The following is a 21,020-nucleotide window of genomic DNA, read 5'->3' on the forward strand; positions in this document are numbered from 1 at the left end:
CTTTATCGGGTCTGTGAAAATCACAGCCTCCAACAGATCTGTAACCTGAAATAAGCTACAGAGGTAATGGTTGGGGTGGCTGAATTTAGTAGAAAGCTGCTTGATCGAGGAAAATATAGAGTCTGTATTTAAATAATTAACTGACTTTATTCCTTTTTTGTGTCAGGCCCAGGATACTGAATCTGTCCTGAATGGGACAAAGTAGCAATTTTCTACAAAACAAAAGTTAAAGCAGTAGGGGCAAGAAAGCTCGAGTTGCTTTTTAAAACAAGAACAGATTTTCAAAGAAGCAATAACCACTGGACAACCAGTTAATTGTAGAAGTGGAAGTTGTGATCACAGAGATAAGAGCAAGGAAAACAGAGATAAACATTGTTTGCACCCGTCCAAGCAGTGAATCTCTCTTATGCCCAGTAGTAGTACTTTACTGGATTTCCGAATTCTGGCTTGCTTGCCATCCCATAAAAAGTTATCACAATCAGTCTGTTCGACTTTTCAAAAGAAATATGTTAAGAAAATTAGGAATATTCTAAAACAAGTTTGGGAATTTGGAAGAATCACCATTTTAACCGAATGTATCCGGCCTACAAATGAAAGAGGCATAACAGCCCAACAGAATCCCTTTCGGTTCTCTCAAGCAGGTGGTTGATACAACACATTTCCCCAATAGATTTAGATATCTGGTTACCCAGGTATCGAAAACCACCAGATGACGACCAAAATGGAGGGAGAATTTTTTTTGGCAGAATAATTCATAGGCAATAGTTGCTTACAAAAGATAAAAAATAAAAATAAGTTCTCTTCTAATTCTTTTTTTTTTTTTTTTGTTATTAAAGTTTTTTATTTTCCTTTAAACAATCAAACAAGTACGATACAAAGCTTGCATGGCATAGTATACAAAAAGTAACAGCTTATAACACATGGTCAGACAATTAACATAACTATAAGGATAAAAGCAGAAATAGACGGTGTTTCTGGATGATGAAGGGGAAACAAATAAAAAATAAAATAATAACTAAAGAATAAATAGGTGAAAAAGATAAAATAAAAAAGGGTCGCTACTGAGAAGTCAGGTAGACTTGAAAGAAATGCCAATTATTTAACCCCACCTGTCCTTTGCTTCTCAGTCTAGTTAGCATAACCTCATATGATACCGTTTCAGTCATTAACACTTTCCATTCCTGGAATGTGGGGTGTTCAGATGCCTTCCAGTGTCTCAGTATAACTCTTGCAGCTGAAGCTAGCCCAACCATCAACACTGAGTGTACCCCTTTTGTGAGCTGTGGTATTGCTGATTTGTCTCCAAGAAGACATAGACGCGGACACAGTGGGAGGGTCATGTCCATCCATGTCCCTAGGAATTTAATTATCTTGTTCCAGAATGGTTTAACCAAGGTACATTCCCATATAAGGTGTAGAAAAGTTCCTGTTTCTTTTTTACACTTCCAGCATATATTACTTGTTATTAATCCTATTGTAAAAAGTCTGCATGGGGTCCAATAGAACCTATGTAGAATTTTATATTGAATAAATTTAGACCGTACTTCTTTGATATATTTACCATTATCGGCCAATATTTGTTCCCATGTGTCCTTGTCTATATTGCATTCAAGGTCTCTTTGCCAGATCAACCTTAAGTTTTCACATGAGCTACTGGTTAAACAAACTGTTTTATTGTAAAACACAGAAGCCCCATGCTTAAATGGCAATTGCAGAAGCTGCAAAATTACATTGTCTTCTTTTGTTGTTAGATTTATTTTCAATATGCAGTGTCTAATCTGCAAGTACTTCCAGAAGTCACCCTTTTCTTGCAGATTATACTCCTGTACAAGTTGAGCAAATGATTTAATAATACCTTCACTGAAAAGGTCACCAATAGTGTGGATTCCATTTTCTACCCACTTTCTCCAAAACACAGTGCGTTTACCTATTTTAATTTCGGGATTGAGCCACAGAGAGGAATACTGCTGTTTGTAATGTGAGAGTTTGTGTAGCTTGTGGATCTTTGCCCACACTTCCTTAGAGTGTTGGACAACTGGATTTTTGTCCTCCACTAAGCCAGTTACCTGTTGGGATAACAACTGTTTGTGGTGAAATGGTGTGGCAAGAGTCTGTTCTATATTGACCCAATTTAATTCGGACGCATCTCCACTCCAGTGTTTAGCTATCTTGGACATTTCAAAAGACAAGTTGTACAATCTAACATTAGGTAAACTCAGCCCTCCTTTATCCTTGGGTGCATAGAGCTTATCCAGTTTAAACCTGGGCTTTCTCCCCGCCCAAAGGAATTCCTTAATGAGACCGTCATATTGTTTAAATATATTTTCAGGTATACTAAGAGGGAGCATCATGGATATGTAGTTGAACTGGGGGGCAATCACCATTTTAACAACATTTATTTTACCACATAGGGTAAGGTTTAGCTTTCCCCATTTACCTATGTTTGTCTTGATTTTTTGAAGTAGCTTATCATAGTTCAACGCAACAATCTCACCAAGGTCTGGGCACAACCTAATGCCCAGGTATACCATGCCTTTTGGAATCCATCTAAAATTGTACTGTGCAATTATTTGTGGGTGACAATGTTTGGATATTGGCATTGCTTCGGACTTGGTCCAATTGATTTTGTAACCTGAGATCTGGGAATAGTCACTGATAGTTTGCATTAGGGCAGGTAGAGAGTTTTGCGGGTCACAAGTCAGAAATAGAATGTCATCAGCATATAACATTAATTTATGCTCACTTCCACCTCCATGTACTCCTTTAATGGCGGGGTTTGCTCTAATGGCTATTGCCAGAGGTTCCAAGAAAATTGTAAACAACAGTGGTGAAAGAGGACACCCCTGACGTGTTCCTCTGGAGAGTTTAAAAAATGGTGAGGTCACGCCATTAGTCATAACCGCCGCTTTTGGATCGCTGTACAATACTTTAACCCATTTCATGAAACCAGATCCAAACCCAAACTCTGACAGGGCTGAATAAAGGAACTCCAGCGATACCCTGTCATACGCCTTTTCCGCATCTAATGACATGGCTGCCACTGGCGCAGTGCTGGAGGAGTTCAACCACATGAGGTGCATCAGTCTTCTTAGGTTGTCAGTAGAAGATCTACCTTGTAAGAAACCCACCTGGTCATGATGTATTAGGTCTGGCAATACTGTTTCTAGTCTCAGGGCAAGCACCTTGGCAAGTATTTTGCTATCAACATTAATTAGACTGATAGGTCTGAAATTGGCAGGGTCTGTATGATCTCTGTCTTTCTTTGGAATTAGAGAAATAAGTGCTTCATTCAGAGATGGTGGGAGGGAACCAGTATGCAAGGCCTCGTCATACACTTTGGTCAAGACTGGTGTGAGGATATCCATGTACTGCTTATAATATTCCACAGGGAATCCGTCGGTTCCAGGTGACTTCCCTATTTTCATAGATTGGATGGCCTTCTTCACCTCTTCCTGGGACACTGGTTTAACCAGATTACATGCCTGTTCGGCTGACAACCTTGGGAGAGTTATTTTGTGGAAAAAGTTCTGTAGTGATAGATTACTTGGCTCTCCTTCTGAACAATATAGCTTCTCATAAAAAGTTTTAAAGACCTCATTAATTTCTGCGGGAGAAGTTACTAGTGCCCCATCTTTCCGTATGGCAGGAATTGCATGCGCAGAATTGACCTCTTTTAACTGTCTCGCCAGGAGCTTCCCTGTCTTCTCTCCCGCCTCATAGAATGTTGTTTTTAGTCTAGACAGAGCATATTCTGCCTTTCTATTGAATATTTCCTGTATTTGAGATTTACATTTACAAATATCATTTAACAGCCTATCAGAATATTGTTCTGCCAGTTTTCTTTCCATTATGATTAATTCTGCCTCCAATTTTTTAATTGTATTGGTGTGTTCTTTTTTTATTCTAGAGGTATGCGCTATAATTTTGCCTCTAATGTATGCCTTTGACGCCTCCCACACCATAGCCACACTGTCCGTACTACCCATGTTTATCTCAAAAAATGATGACAAATCTATTGCCAGTTCCTTCTGAAAAATGTCATTTTGAAGGATGGAGGTATTCATCCTCCATCTACCTCGTTTGAGTTTGTCTGGATGTATTTTAACACAGAGTTCAACGGGAGCATGATCCGATAAAGAAATGGCATTAATTTTGCAGTCGATGACATCATTGATTAGCCCATTAGACATCAATATAAAATCTATACGCGAGTAGGATTTGTGGCAATGGGAGTAGAACGAATATTCCCTCTTACTTGGATTAACCATACGCCATATATCAATTAAACCATTATCTTTCATTAACATCTTGATAGCTGCTCTATCCTTAGGCAGAGCAGTTCCTGAAAATCTACTCTTATCTAAAGCACCATCCAGAACCTGGTTAAAGTCTCCAGCCAACACTACCTGTCCGTGTGCGTTCCCCAAGATGTTATTAACCTCATGAAAAAACGCTGGCTCTTCTTTGTTGGGGGCATAAATATTACAAAGTGTTACTTTCATGCCATTTATGATAGTGTCAATACAAATAATTCTACCGTTACTATCTGCATATTCCCTGACTAGTGAGAAATTTAGCCTTTTGTGTACCAGAATAAGAACACCATTTTTCTTGGTAGAAAAGGAGCTAAAGAAAACTTGCCCCACCCAATCTCTTTTAAACTTTCTGGCCTCATCATCTTTTAAGTGAGTTTCTTGAATAAATGCTATATCTGTTTGTTGCAGTTTGAAATATGAAAGTACCTTTTTCCGTTTTACTGGGTTTCCACATCCATTAATGTTCCAGGATACAACCTTAACAAAAGAATTATTTGCCATTCAGGATATAATAGAAATAAAAAAGCAAATATTGGGCATACAAAAATAGTTGTAACATGTCTGACCCTCATAAACTTGTTCCATGTTCAAAGCTGTTGTACATTCATTGAGTAATTTCAAAGTGTCCTTAACTTTTAAATGAACAAATACGACCAAACTGGTCAACACCACCCCCCCCTCAAAAACAGGTGAAAACATATTCCCACCCCTAGAGACTCCTAGAAAATGGAGACTCTTCCCTAAAAATGAATTAAAAAAAAAACAAAAGAAAAGAAAAAAAAATAAAAAATAAAAAAAAAATAACAACTCCTTATTTGGTCTGTGGAACGTCCGACTAGTGTCCCAGCTTAAGATAGCCACACCCACCCTCCGGCCACACCATACCTTTTTCAAAGTCTCTCAGTAGCAGTCGAATAACCATCGCTGCATTACTGTTCACCATCATCATCTCCCTCCTCGAATTCCGTCCCCGTAACACGTTGCTGGATGAACTTCTCCGCCTCCGTAGCATCTTGAAAGTTTAGTTTCCGCCCCTTCCAGGAAAACTTCAGTATCGCCGGGAAAGCGAGTGTGAATTTCACCTTCTTTGCGTGCAGCAGTCGTTTGGCCGGCGTGAAGGCTTTTCTTTTCTCAGCCAGACTTTTCGACATGTCAGGGAAAAACGAAAGTCTGCACCCATTCCAAGTTGCTCCGTTCTTCTCCCTCGCCGCTTTGAGAACTTTATCTCTTCCAGAGCTGCGCAAAAATCGGATCATGATCACTCTCGGGGGTTGGTCTTCATCTCGGCGTGCAGCCGGAGAGCGATGCGCCCTCTCCACTTCAAATTCACCATCAATGACAATCTTTAGGCCCTCGGTTAGGATCTTTTCAATGCATGTCTTTATGTCGCCCCCTTCGCTGCCCTCTCTCAAGCCCAACATCCTAATATTATTACGGCGGCTTCTGTTCTCTAAATCTTCTATGCGGCTCCACAGCGTATCAATTCGCTGACTGTGTAGTTCGCGGTCGCGGGCCAATTGCTGTACGGTGTCCTCGGCGTCGGATATTCTGGTTTCTGCCTCAGTCAGTCTTACTTGCATGGCGCTAACAGCGTTTTTCAATTCCGTTGTTGTTTCTTTGATAGTTGACACATCAGTAGCCACTGTTTTGAGCGTGGTACCCATTTTAGTCACTTCAGCCAGAAGCTTATCCATGCTTGTATTCTGTGGAGTGCTAACGTCACTGTCCACGGCAGGCTTCCCACGCGTGCCTGTTCCCTTGGAACATTTCGAGGATGACATTGTGCTAGGCTATATTTCCCGGTGAAAATTAAATAAAAATGATGGCTGGTTGTTGACGATTTCCAAAAAGCAAAATTATAAGAGACGGATAAGTTACATTTTTCCGGTGTGGCTTACGGACAAGTTTAGTGAGCAGCCATCTTGCTCGGCGATCCCACGTGACTCTCCTAATTCTTTTTTCCTGATAGAACATGTCATAAATGAGAGGTCAGAATCTTAGAAAGAATATTCAAGTCAACATTCAAAAGTGAAATGGCTCAATAACTATCAGATAGTGGAGGGTCTTTGTCCTCTTTAAGCATGGTGGCCTCCAAAAGAGTGTCTGGTAATATTTGGAAGTAAAGCCATCAGGTCCAGGGAATTTTCCACTCTGGAGTGCACCAGTCACCTACTGAACCTCAGCTATAGTGTTGGGGTTCCCATAATACTTGCTTTCTCATCCTTAACATGTTGAAATTTGATGTTTTCTAGTAAATTGTCTGGAAGATGAGGAAGTCTAAGGTGTAAAGGGATCAGTACAACTGAAGAGACCTTAAGTAAAGGTTTAATTATATATACCTTATATATATACCTGCAGTACATATGGGATCCCACTGTGGCCACTGTGTTACTGTGTACCTGGTCTCGGTGACACTGAGTTGTTAGTCAATTGGCCCTTTTCGATTCCTGGATGCTCAGCAGCCTGAAGCCAGGAGTCTAACTATGACAACCACTCCCACAAAGCTACAAAAATACTCCACTTATTACACGTACCATTATTGCTAAGGGGGCAGAGGAATAACTAACATCTAATGCAGAGAGTAGGACAGAGGAGATTTAGACAGAGCCATAGTAGCACTAAGCTAGTGCTAGGCTTGCTATCCTCTACCAGAAATAAAACCTTGTTAACATGGAAAGGTCCCAGTAAAAAAGTTTGGCATTAGAAAATGTGAATTTACATTTAGAGTAAGTTTGCGATATCACACACAGCTTCAGTTAATATAGCTAGAAACCACTAATCGGGGCTTGAAATCTGGTTGTGGTGATGGACTCTGACCTGAACCTTCAGAGGCACATAAAGACAGTAATAATGTGTGCCTTCTATCACTTAAAGAACATCTCCCAGATTAAAGGGCTAATGTCTCAGCAGGAACTTAAAAAAGTGATTAATGTCTTTTGTAGAACTGATTAATGCAGTGGTGTCTTCACAACTCGGCTGAAAGGTTGGTAGGACAGCTGCAGTTGATAGAGAGTGCTGTGTCCTCAGAAAGTGGAGCATTTCACCTCAATTTCAATATCGTTACACTGGCAAAAGAATAAACTAAAGTACATCTGTTAGTCCATAAACACTAAATGACTCAGCACCAAAATGCATTACAGACTTGTTGTCAGTGTATCATCTATCTAGATATCTTGGTTGTGCTGGCTTAAATCTACTTTACATACGTAGAGCCAGAACCAAAAATGGAATAACAGCATTTAGTTCCTATGCTCAACTGATTTTGAAGTAACTCCCAGAAGCTTTCAGTCCAAATTTCCTTTTTCAATAAATCATTTCATCTTTCTTGTATAAGCCTTTTATTTTCATTACTCACTTTTGTTCTCTTTAAATATTTGTGTTGCGTTTAAGCTATTCTGTTGTCTTTTTTCTAATGGACAGTGATTTGAATTGTATTGCCAATGAAATATGCTATAAACAAACTTGTCCTTCCTGGCATTACTTGAAAAAAATTACCTATAATGATAGATTTTAAAAAAGCACCCTGTAAAAAAGGAGCAAAGGGAGAGGAAGGATTACAGAGCTATTGAAATCAATTTGACATCTTTAATATAACATTACACACATAAATCAATCACATTTCAATTTTTGTGTAGAAACCTTTGAAAATTAAAGGAAAAACAGATGATGCAATATGCAAATGTCAAATCAAAATGTTGGTTTTAAATGGCACCTACCAAGAAAGAACATTTTGTCACATTTTGTTAAATGCATGATGCTTAAAAACCCTTGTGTGTCTCTCTCACACCCTACAATTTCAAAGCTTAAGAAAATTGCTATTAAGGAACCGTGGGTGAAAGAACTGAGGAAAAAAAAAAAATTTGAGTCTTTTTTAGCTACTTTGGTACGCAGAATCCTATTGTCCCTACATGACCTGTCCAAACATTGTCACTTGAATCCAGCACCTTAATGCTTCAAAAGTGCTGTCTGCAACCAATGTACAAAAGGTTCTCCTCTGCAGCCAAAATTTGATTTAGAGTCTATTGTCATGCAAAGCCTTGTGTATAAAATATTCTTCTTTCAGACTTTTACACCCATGAGCTTGGACTTTTTTAATTACATGATACAAACCTTGTGGATTGTCTGAAGCCAAGCAGATGATTCACAACACAAAATTAATGATGATTACTCAAACTTTTCCTGACATTCTCTTGTCCATCACTTTTCAGTTCAATTATGATTTCAAACCTTGCTTCTTAAGTTCCTATTTTCCCTGAGGTGCTATAATCTACATTGAGCACTGACAATAATTCAAGCAAGTGAAGTACAGATTTATTTTTTATTATTTTAATGCTGAGTTCATTTAATCTCATATTTTCAGCTGATGACATGATCATGTGTGTACATATGTACAGGTGTGTCACCCGTCCTGCAAACAGGAAGCCTGAGTTCGTATCCCAGCTGGGGGGCATGAGCTGTCAGAGTGGGTCCTTAGGCAAGACCCTTCACGTTAATGCCTGCTTTGGGGAGTGGCAGCCTAGCGGTTAGGGCATTGTGCTTGGAATCCTGAAGTTCTAAGTTCAAGCCCCACTCCCACAGACTGCCACTCTGGGTCCCTGAGCAAGACCCTTAACACCCACACTGCTCCCTGTGCGTTCCACATGGCAGTCCACTTCTCCCCAAGGGGATGGGTTAAATTCACAGATTTTATCTCATTGCTCTGTACTTGTGATAGTTTAATGACAATAAAAGGCTGAAAAAAATACATAAAATCACTGATATCTTTAACTACAGTATGCTAAAGTTAGAGCTTTTTAGTGGAACCTTATTGGCAAAATAGAGCCCATGCTTACCTCCTCATTATGATTAATTCAGCCTGTAATAGACACTCAGAATTCAGCAGAAGTGACTACATTGTTGTGTTAATTAATTCTGGATCTATTCCAGTCTCATCTTCACCCACTACACTCGACTCCATGGAGGTAGAAGGGTATGACTATCAACAAGATGCTTCAGTGTGTTATAGTTTTCAAAAGAATAATTCAGTCATGGCTTATTGGCACAACTGTTGACAGCGGGACAATGTTGAAATCATTGAAGATAATGTGAAAACTATTATCCACTCCTCTTTCACTACATCCATTAGGTAGCCTACTTGTCTGTGTGTCTGTCATTTTTTTGTCCCATCTTTTTGTATGCATAGCTGGCAGTCTTTTTCTGTTTGCTATAAAAAGTATTATTTTTCTGTCTTGCTTCATGATTTTTCTCACTCTTTATCCGTCTTTCCGCTTTCATCCTCCTGCTCTGCTTTTTACTAAATGGTAAGCTGTTGTAATAAGCTTGGCTGACTGGTCCCTAACTAAGTAAAATAAGCTTAAAAAACTAACAAGAAGCTTTATTAATTTCTTACTTTATCAAAACAACTTAAACTTCATGTTAGGAAGGGTTTATATGCAAATGTACATCTTTGCAGACACTAAATGAATTATAAAAAATGAATTTATAGAATAATGTATTAAGCCCCCCCCCCCCCGATGGGGTTGACCTCAACCCTGAGGGATCATTCACTAATTTCATTTAATTTTTATCCATTGCTCTCTTTAACATTGTTGTCTTGAGATGTTTGCTTCTGCTTTCAATATATAATTACTTTTTAATGTTGTTTTATTTTTCTCACTGTATTGGGTAGACTCTGCGATCGTCAATGGTGTGTACTGGTCAGAGGCCCTAAACAAGGTGTTTGTGGATAACTTTGAAAGGGATCCCTCACTAATATGGCAGTACTTTGGCAGTGCTAAGGGATTTTTTCGACAATATCCTGGTAAGTGTGAACTTTTTTTAAGAGAAAATGTTATAGAAAATGGGGGAAAACTAATACATCACAGTAAACACAAAATGATAAAGACAATATTATGGAATTGATATATTCTGAAACAGTATTGAAAATTTGAAAATCATTGAACAGGTCATGCAAGGGCCTCCTTCTCCTAAATACTTTATAAAGAAACAAAAAAAAATTTCTACCTTTATTGGTTTTGAATTCATCACAGCTGTCTTGATTTTTTTAATGAAAAGGCTTTCTACATATCAAATAAATTATCCTAAGTGGAAACAGCTTGAAAGTGCTTTTTATGAGGTGTTTAGTAATTCTCAGTGCTGTTGGCAAGAAAACTTCTTAAATGCATATCTCTAAATGTTTGTAGTCAAACATGTTTTTACAATTTCTTTCAATTTAGATTTTGAATAGACAGCTGCAAAAGGTTATTTTAAGAAGCATGAATGTTTGAAAAAAAGTATAAAAATTCTTATGGAACCAACTAATCAATACACACTTTTAATTTCAATACACAATATTATTTTTGATCTTAAATGCTTTTACAGGAATCAAATGGAAGCCAGATGAACACGGAGTTATAGCTTTTGACTGCAGAAACCGAAAATGGTACATCCAGGCAGCCACCTCTCCAAAGGATGTTGTGATCTTGGTGGATGTCAGTGGGAGCATGAAAGGCCTGAGACTGACGATTGCCAGGCAGACTGTTTCCTCCATTCTAGACACTCTTGGAGATGATGACTTTTTTAATATCATTGCTGTAAGTCTACACAAAATAAATCTAATAGAGAACCAGTCATTAGACACATGAAACACTACATTAACGCAATTGATTCCATTTTCTGTACTCCATAAAGGTGCACTTAAAGGTCTATGACATTTATAAAGTTATATGGCAGTAGTTCACAGTTTGTTTGTATTTTTAAATTGCTGCATGCTGCTTGTATATTGTTTTTTACGCTTCTATTTTGCTTTGTTTGTTAGTATATAAAGCCCTCCCTGTATGTTTACAATAACAACGGAATATTGAGCCTATGAGCAGGAGGAAAAAAGGTAGTAATGGGCCAGGCCAGTTATCACCTCTCAGTGGGAGTGTAAAAGTAATTCAGAAAGCCTACGATCCAGTTTAAAAGCACTAAACAACAACAGGATTTGAGTCCAAGATTCAAAAATCAAACAACATGAATGTTGGATTATATGCAGAATCCAAAGAGAAAACCCATGCTAGTAATATGAAAGTGAAAGCCCTTTGGGAAACTCCTCCAACTCCCATTGTCATTGTGACACAGCACACACAAGTGAACACTGCACACCATGAAATTGCATTTATGCCTCACCCGTGCAAGGGGGCAGCCCTCAATGGCGCCCTAACCGCTCACCCACGACTGCCCAAATACCACATACTACCAAGAAAGGAGATGTAAAGCAAATGCCTGTAGGAATGAAGCACTCACACCTAAGGGGACTTTTGAGAAGCCAATTAACCTAACAGTCATGTTTTTGGACTGTGGGAGGAAGCCGGAGTACCCAGAGAGAACCCACGCATGCTCAGGGAGAACATGCAAACTCCATGCAGAACGACCCCAGACCGGGAATCGAACCCAAAACTTTCTTGCTGCAAGGTAGCAGTGCTACCCACTGTTCCACTGAGCAGCCCATAGCCTTAAACCATAACTCTTAATACTAAAGCTACCAATGAACAATTTCAAATACATAAGTCTTAACCTTAAAAATTTATTTGGAGAACACTTTCATCACTATGAGTAATGTTTCTTATATGTGTCGAGTCAGCTTCTTGGACCCAAAAAAATTATGTTCTGACCCAGTTAACAAACAGCAAGCTTCAACACACAAATGAGACAGCTCATTTTTATATTTGTCTGTTCAGAATAGAAACATGCCTTGAAAATTAGCTTTCTGTCATGCTCCTAACTAATTAATTGCCATTGAAATTAAGATTTGAAATGCAAAACAGACAGACTTAGTTGTTGCCTGCCCTAAGGATTAAGCTATTGTTATCATTTATTCAAACCGATGCAGTTCTGAATACACAGAAATTTAAAGTCTAAATCTTGGCTGAACAGAGGCGTAAGCAGTCGGATTTTAGCAATATCTCCAAATCGTGACAGAAATTTAAATTGGAAATGATATGATCCTGAATTAAGCACAAAAGTAGATGTTAGGAAGTCACTTCTTTTTATACATTAAAAAAAGGTTTAATTGACACTAAATATAATGGTAAGTTGAAAACTATTTTACTGAAAGAAAAGGAACATTTGAAAATATACATTAAAGTAGTTGCTTATTTTGAGAATGAGATACATTCAAGCAGGCACGGTATTGTGCTTTAAACGTTTATTGACAAGAAAACTTCCTCAGAGATTAGCAGTAAATTAGGGTGATCTGGATAGGCAGCTCACAGCAGGGGGTCAAAGGCAGGATGGTTAAAACTTCAGATGCATTCATTGGAAAGACTAAGGTTGTTCACAGGAGGACAGAGAACGGCAGACATGGTCCATGGATTAGGCAAGGTTGGTCGTCGGGATAAAATTACACATGTGACCAGAGAGAAAAAGCCAATTTGGTGAGTGATGAGAACAGGCTGAGAAAGGGAAACACAGGAAACTATGAACCTTAAAAGTTATATAAGAAATGGCAGGCAAATAATACTGGACATCTACTCACGCAAAGTTTTTCAAAAATCTGACAATGGCTGATTGTTGAAACTCTGCACAATTCCTCATTCCCACATCCTCCAAACCATTACATATTGATGCCTTTTTAGTCCATCCTGCAAAGGAGTGACAGAGCAAACACGAAATGTACGTGTGAAACCTGCCTAAGCATGCAGTTAAACAGTTGTAGAGGACTGGCTTGACTAAGCTGCTGGCAAAGAATTGCAGGTAGCCAAGGATCCTGATTGCTGAATGCAGCAGCAGACAACAGAGACTGTCAGGTCAGAGCGTGACAACCAATTGGTTCCTAATTTCCTATTTCTCTCAAACCATTTTTTGCCCTTATGTCTCATGGAAATATTTTCACTAAGATCTCTTCACTAAGTTCAATTGCACTCTTGAACTTACAAATATAGATTTTTTTTCAGTTGGAATATGTTTTGCACTGCAATAAAAACACATTCTCAGTCCAAAACATTTTTCATACAGTACATTCAGAAAAAAAAAGATAAGAGCATAACTATTGGCTTGGATAAAGACAATTACATTGTCTTCCAACTACTCTTAACCTAACATATAATTACGCATTAACTGGTATTGTTTTTTTTATAAACCTTGGGTAGAATGTGCATGTGATTTCATTGAGATAAATGCAGTTTATCACTTTTCCACAATGCCTTTTTTTCCATTCCATAATTTGTTATTTAATTTTATATCCTTTCTTTATATTTCTCTAGTACAATGAGGAATTGCATTATGTGGAGCCATGTCTGAATGGAACCCTGGTTCAAGCAGATGTCACCAACAAAGATGTGAGTATTGAGAGTTTTTTAAAACTGCTAAATTAAGGAAAATATGACTTTAAGTCAACTTGAAATAGTTCATGGGTTAGCATTTTGCTAGGACTTTGAGGCAACAGAAAATGACATGCATTGCAATTGTGGGTGTTCAGAAGGATAACTGCATTTTTCTTTAAAAAAATCCTAAATCAACTTAAAAACTGTTTCATTTACAATATTTGGTTCTGTCATTAAAAACGAGGGGGAGCAATAATTAAATAAACCTGTGTAGAAATAGGTAAACACTACTCTTTCAGGGTGAAGTAAAGGAAAACAACAGATGCCAATGAAAATCACATATGCTGGATTTCATTTATAAAGCTTAAATAAATATTTTTAAAACATTTTTTTTTAAACTTGCAGCATGCAGAAGCATATCCAAATACTTTTAATTATTTCATCCCATTCAACTTAGTTCAGTTCAAAATGCTGTACTAATTCCAAAGCTGAGATAAAATATTTTTGTAATAAATGGTTAAGTGTGCAATGATGCCATTTTTGGGAAGATCTTCACTGCACTCTCAAAATCCCTTGGCACAAGCTTTAGTACCTCAATATTTCTTTGCAAAATCCCAATAATATTGGAGCATTATGCAAATTCTGAATAAGACAGTTTATTTAAAAGTGACTTACTCAGTAAATATACTATGAGTGGTGGTTGAAAATGTATGATGTAGCCATCAGGATATCACAGTGATTAAAAGCAATGGCAAGATTTCCATCCTCTCTGTCAATGTTTAGTGATTACACCATGAAATAATATTTATTGTGAATTCAATAAAACACTGAGTTTCCTGTACATGTTCTACTTCCAAGTTCTGAAAAATGCTCTCTGTATGTATTTTAATGTTAGTTTCTGTTTACTTTTGTTTGTCTAGGCACTTATGAATATGGATTAGAATTGTGTGTTTAGGATTGGTGGAGATAATAGCTTAATATAGTTTAGTCAGCCCACATAAGGGAAGAAAGCAATGTGCACCAGCAGATATGGCTAATGTCTTACTTTAACAGAGGACATAATGAGGTTGTCCCAGTAGAGGCTCCAAATTTACTCCGTCTTTAAATTAATGTATGTTATTTTTAATCCATATTTTTTCTTGGTAAAAAGTACTTAAAGTGATTAAGATCAGAAATTCAACAGATCAAACAGCCTAAAGGTTTATTTTTTTGTCACAGATGAGTGAGGAGTTTAAAAGCTGAATTTTAGATATGTTTTAGCAGTTTTGCCTAATTTAAAACACCCAATACTACTTATCCTCATCCTCATCAGTGTTTTTTTTCTTTTTATAACATTCAGACAGACACCTTTTTTGTCTACAGTAGACTCTTTGTTAAGATTTTGTGGATTTTTCTTGTTATACTTTTCGATATGTATGACTTATATGTGCTCTTAAATACATTTTTGCATGTTAAATTTTTGTGGGTTCATTGCTAATTTAGTTTCGTAGGGATTCTGTGGGTTGTGCGGTTTGAACGGAGCCCAGTGGCAATCCTTTTACTTTGACCTCCCTGACTAAGAAACTGAAAAAAAAAACTTTTGCCAGGAAGTATTTCATACCTACAAAGAATTTCTCTTTGGAGATAAGCTTCCACACATAGCATATTTCTTCGGTTATCTTACCCAGCATGGTATGGTTTCTACTTTGATCTGTCCAAATCATGGTCACTGCAGCTGTCCAACATGGTTTGAGTTAATTCATCCATTTGCCTGGAGAGTCCTGGTTATTAATTAGATATAAAAATGTTTTTTTCACGTATAGGTTTTATTGCAAAAGGGATATACGCAAACACATATAGAAGCTAGTACATTTTAAAATGACATACAAGGTAGAAGATTCTAAAAAAAAAAGGATTATACTAAGATAATGAAAGTAAAAATAGATGATGTAATGTAGTGTCACAGGATGTTAAACTCTTGATTTGACGTCGTACTGGATCACTGTTCACGCCTGCTAATCGGATTAAAACAGGCTGAAGTTTTCATATCTTTTTACTTAAACTGCTCCTTTTTATTAACTGAAAGCTCTTTTCTGCCTTTAAATGCACTTATCAGAGATGCACAATCGCCATGTTGAGATTAACAACTTGCCATAAAATCTAAACCAAATGCCTCAATAAGCTGTGGTTAAAGATATCTCTTTCATTCACACTAATGCACTTAAAGCTTGGCAGATATACTATAATAACTTTAAAGGGTTAAAGGTGTCTGCTCTCTGAAGAATTCAATGTCTAACACATATTTTAGTTGGCACAGGCATATTTAGTATTGCACTCACCCTCAAGGAGCTAGAATCTCTCTCAGCACACACACATTTTCTGTCTGCCACTTAAATACTCTGCTGGATTTAAGCATAGCCCGCTGCTTTATGGAAGTAGAGGTGTACAGGTGTCTGCACTGGCAATAGTTAAAGCTAGCTCCAGGGAACTGTCTTTAGTTGGAATGATTAACCTTTAATCATAATACATGCAAAGGCTGTCTTTTTGCTACAGTATATGATGGTGTTAGAAAAAGCACTGTGAGTTATTTCTGTTTACACACAGTATGTTATTGTGCTTGTGTGTATGTGTGTGCAACTGTACGGCTGTCTTCTACTGGCTGTACTCTGTTGTGCTCTATGTTAATATATATCTTGCTGCCCCAGCTGGGTGCCGGAACACTTTTCTTTGACCATAATTGAAGAAACATAAAAAGAGAAGAATGGTTCAAAATGATATGAAAAAAAGAGATAAGCTAAAGAAAGATGTATTACCAAGAGTATCACAAAAAATAAATGCAGCAATCCTCAAAGATCATGACGTAGATGAAATGAGGTGGTCATATACTATAAGATATACGAATCACATGAAATGTTTTATTTCCAACACGACTTGTAGTTTGCATGAAGATGTGGCCCTTTTGCTGGTAGAAATGTTTTCCACTTTTACAAATAAAATAATAATAATTTAAAGTGTTTTGTAATATACATATACATACACCCATCCATCTTCCCCTTCTTAGTCCTTGTCAGGGTCACAGTGGGGCTGATGCCTATCTCTTGGAGTCTGTGGGCGAGAGGTGGAGTACAGCCTGGACAGGTCGCCAGTCAATCGCAGGGCAACACAGAGACAAACAACCATGGACACACACACTCATAGCTTTTGGATTGTGGGAGGAAGCCGGAAACTCCATGCAAAAAAAACACATATATATATATATATATATATATATATATATATATATATATATATATATATATATATATATATATATATATATATATATATATATATATATATATATATATATATACATATATACATATACATACCTGAACTCCGGTCAGCCTTCGCAGATGGAATACTGAGCATGGTTCTGCTCTTCTTTCTTCCTGTAAAAAGGGAGTTTTTCCTCTCCGCTGTCACTACATGCATGCTTGGTGTGAGGAATAGCAGAAGAGTCAGTGAGTCGATGCAATCAGCTGGTTTTCCTTAGATAAAAAACTTGACCATTCTGACTGGGTGGCCTGGTTGGGTGGTTTCTGTGAAGTGCCCTGGGGTGGCACATGTTGTTAATTTGCACTGTATGAATAAACTGAAATTAATTGAATAAAACATTTGTTATTGCAGCTCTTCTCCATGTCTCTCCAGGTTGAAATAGCAATTTTTTGCCAATGGCCAAATACTTTATTGAACTCAAAACCATAGCATGTCTTATGCTGATTGAAGTGACCCGTTACCATATACATGTGTATAGTTGCGTTTTTATTCTCAACATATATAAATACTCTGTATGTTTTTTTGTGAAATTCTGTTTCTGGGGGAGTGCAGGGATGGGGTCATTACTGTACAAGCTTGTTTGTTTTATTGTTAAAAAATATTAAACAAAAATTTGAATACAGAAAAATGAAACAATGAAAATGTCCTCAAGGAACTGCATTATAGTTGTATGTTGTTAAAGAATTACTACTGATGTGAATTTGTCCTAGTGTCAGTTAAGTTAAGGGGAAAGTTGACATGTAGTTCTAAATAATATTTTCTTGAGCCTCATCATCTGGTGCAAGGCTTTCTAAGAGTCCATTACAGTAGGTTAACCATCTATAAAAAGCAACATTTATAAAATTCTGATTGGTATGATCATTGTTGTACCAGTTCATCGTTAGAAAGAACAAGCTCAAGGTCAGTTCACACAGATGAAAATGAACTAGCTCACTTTCATAGTTCACGTTTTCACAAGTTAATCAAAACCTATAAATGAACTAGTTCAAGTTCATTTGGTGAACTAAGCCACAATCCTACACAATATAACCTCTTATTTCATCCTTTAAATGTGTGATCATAATATATAGAAAGAAATTGAATATACTTATTGCAGTCAATGTATACTGTATGTGCAGGGAAGCCTTTATTTATCAAAATTACACAGGATTTCAGAAACATTTAAGTAAATTCAGGTTCTGCTGAAAAGATCTGTATCAAAAAGGATTTCTTACGTTCCTCATTCAGTAGCACATATTTCTCAAGATAGCTTGGATGCTATAACTTAATGTGTCACTTTAAATTTGAAGTGGACGTGGCTGCAAACGGACTTTTAGTTAAGTACCAGTGGGCACAGTTTGCACAAGAACGTATGTTATTTCTGGCCGAGTCTTTCTTTGTTTGTTCATAAAACTCTGACAAATAATCTGCCAAACTGGCATCGGAAGAAACCACAGAAGATGAGTCTGAATCATGCACAATAAGATCAGCAGTAGACATGCTGTTCTGTCATGCTGTTTGCCATAATAGGTGCCATACAAACTCATGTAATCCAATGAAAAGTGTTATCAATTGAACAGGAACATGAGCTGTGTGTTTCGCTCATCATTCTCAGAGTGAACATCCCCCTGATTCATGTTCATTACTTCAAAACTGATCAATGCAGTTCATCGTTCACTGAAATATGAACGTATTCAGAGAAGGCCGTTCACTGAACGCCTTATGCGCAACACTGGGTACTGTATGTTAACAAAGAATAGACCAATCTGTTGTCAAACTGAGTATATATTTGAATTATAAATATCTGATTATCTGAGCCATAAATTTAGCATCTGCTGAAATATGGACTTTATTTCTTTGTTTTAGTTTCATATCACCTTAATTCCTACCTCTTCAAACTTTATCTTTGCAGCATTTCCGGGAGCATCTTGATAAGCTGTTTGCTCAAGGCATTGGTATGTTGGACATAGCTCTTACGGAGGCGTTCAATCTTCTCAGTGATGTAAGTGACTCACAGATTCATAATTATTATTAGACCCACGCACACAGACACACTCACCTGAACCATGGTTTTATGATGAAATTTAATTAGGGCTGTAATTAATAGCCTAGTTAATAAACTCAGTCAAAAAAAAATTGAGTAAACAAGATACTTGATGACTCAGGTTGTTGCCATTAGGAACCAGCAATTAATCAAATTTACATGCAAGAAATGTGACACACATAACGAACTCTACTTTTTAAAATAAAAATATAGTCAATGTTTATATCCTACAATATCAAAAGCGATTGCATGTGTGTTCCCAATTATTTTACACTTTTAAAAAAACTCTTAGATTTCTTTATTGCTTTAGCAGTATCCACATTATTGTGTTGGGCTTGTTTTCATTTTGAAAGCCAAAATTATACTTTCTAGTAGAAAGTAAGTTAATGAAAGGCCAATCAGTTATTCAAATGTGCAGATTTAAACTAGTTATAGACAGAGCTATGAACAAAATAATTCCTTTAAAATATTTCTGAAGTCATTGTAGTCAGTCTGTTGTAGTTTCATATCAATCACTCTCAACCATTAAAATAAAATTATAATATCAGGCCTTAAAAGTCCTAATTCCTGCTTTTGCTATGGCGAGGCAAATCTTCTCGCCATAAATCTCTAAATTCTTACTTCTTTAGTCAAACTTTGAAGCAAGCTGGAATCCAGCTGTTCATGGAGGTGCAACAGGCTCAGTACAGCGTAGAGCGACTGAGCAGTTGAGAGCATTCTAAAGATAAATGTCTTTGAAAAACAGGCATAAATTGCTTTAAAACCAGGAAGGGTGTAGCAGTAGCTTCTTTAACATCTGGACTAAACACAAAGTAATAATCTAATGCCAGGTTTAACAAGGTTAAGAATTACTTTGTCATATCACAAATAAAAATGTTACATAGAAATCACTGCAAACTGGAAACCAGTGTTGTATGTGTTAACATTTTTACATTAAGGCTTATTTTTCAAATCTTTCAGTGTAGCAGAAGAAAATGGTTCAGCATGAAAAGGTTGGGAAAACGTTCCCTACAGTGATGTAGAAGACTTTTTGCCTGTTATCATAAAGACTTGATAGAACTCAATGCAGGCAAGTGGTGTTATCAGTTTGAAATAACTTTTTTGTATTGGGCCTAAAAGGTTTGGCAAGCTTTTTTCTCAAAACAATTTTTTTTTATTTGATCCTAAATATTTAAATGTTTAAGTAACAATTTAGTGTTTAAAAATGAAAGGAAGTAGTTTTTGACTGCATTGTTTATGTTAAAAACAAGTCTTTGACTGTAATTTGAATTCCGGTTATGCCACGAATGGCTTCCGGCATAAAAAGTTTGCAAACTCTGTAAACAAGTGGTGATGAATATCTGTGGCAACCCATGAGTAAGAGTGCAGCTGAAAGGACACCACCAAGAGTGCATGTAGTTTTTTCTTTCTTTCTTTCTTTTTTTTTTTTTGAAGGTGCAAGAACTCTGTCTTTTTCTCTTTTTTTCAGTTTAACAAGACCGGGAGGGGCAGTGAGTGTAGCAAGGCCATTATGCTGGTGACAGATGGAGCAGTCGATACATATGATGCTATCTTTGAGAAGTATAACTGGCCAGAGAGGAAGGTAATGTAACTCCATATTTTCTTCTTTAAAAAAACATATGCAGCCTGAAAAACCAGGCTTAGTTTCATTTGTCATGTAGGAGTATTTGTTTATTATTTATTACATTTCGTTTATAATTTTTTTTTCATTTTGGTGGCAATGAAAATCTTTTTACCTAAAATATCTTAAGCCTTAAGATTTTCTTTTTAGGTTTCAGGACTTCTTAGTTTTCCTTTTATTGAAGAAAAGCCTGTTTTGGGTTATGTGCCAAAATGCTCAGTATCTACGAACTTTAGGATTTTGTTCAAATATGTTACCCAAGTTTCTGCCTTTAATAGCGTTTGTTTTTCAAAATGCTTTTTTCCAAATAGAGACAGTTTCTTAGCCTTATACCAAGCATAAACATCCCAAAGAGAAATGGATACATTTTTTTTTTTTTTTACATTAAATCAACATGTGTCCCTCATTAAACATCACTTACCATTGTTTTAGAATAGGCCACTAACATAACCTCACATTTCCATATGAATTTAACAGGT

At 36.9% G+C, this 21,020-nt stretch overlaps 1 protein-coding gene across 2 annotated transcripts in view; it reads left to right on the forward strand.

The window, feature by feature from the left end:
- The window catches only part of cacna2d3a (calcium channel, voltage-dependent, alpha 2/delta subunit 3a), a 168,215-nt gene that overhangs the window by 70,805 nt on the left and 76,390 nt on the right, over positions 1–21,020 (forward strand). For both annotated transcript variants that reach the window (XM_038286306.1, XM_038286305.1), the window contains exons 6-10: positions 9,985–10,116; positions 10,677–10,888; positions 13,541–13,615; positions 18,789–18,878; positions 20,389–20,502. In XM_038286306.1, the coding sequence (XP_038142234.1) occupies positions 9,985–10,116; positions 10,677–10,888; positions 13,541–13,615; positions 18,789–18,878; positions 20,389–20,502 (623 nt within the window). The remainder of the gene's footprint in view (positions 1–9,984; positions 10,117–10,676; positions 10,889–13,540; positions 13,616–18,788; positions 18,879–20,388; positions 20,503–21,020) is intronic.

This window comes from Cyprinodon tularosa, unplaced genomic scaffold, assembly GCF_016077235.1.
Source record: "Cyprinodon tularosa strain WSP-4 unplaced genomic scaffold, ASM1607723v1 ctg223, whole genome shotgun sequence".
NCBI lineage: Eukaryota > Metazoa > Chordata > Actinopteri > Cyprinodontiformes > Cyprinodontidae > Cyprinodon > Cyprinodon tularosa.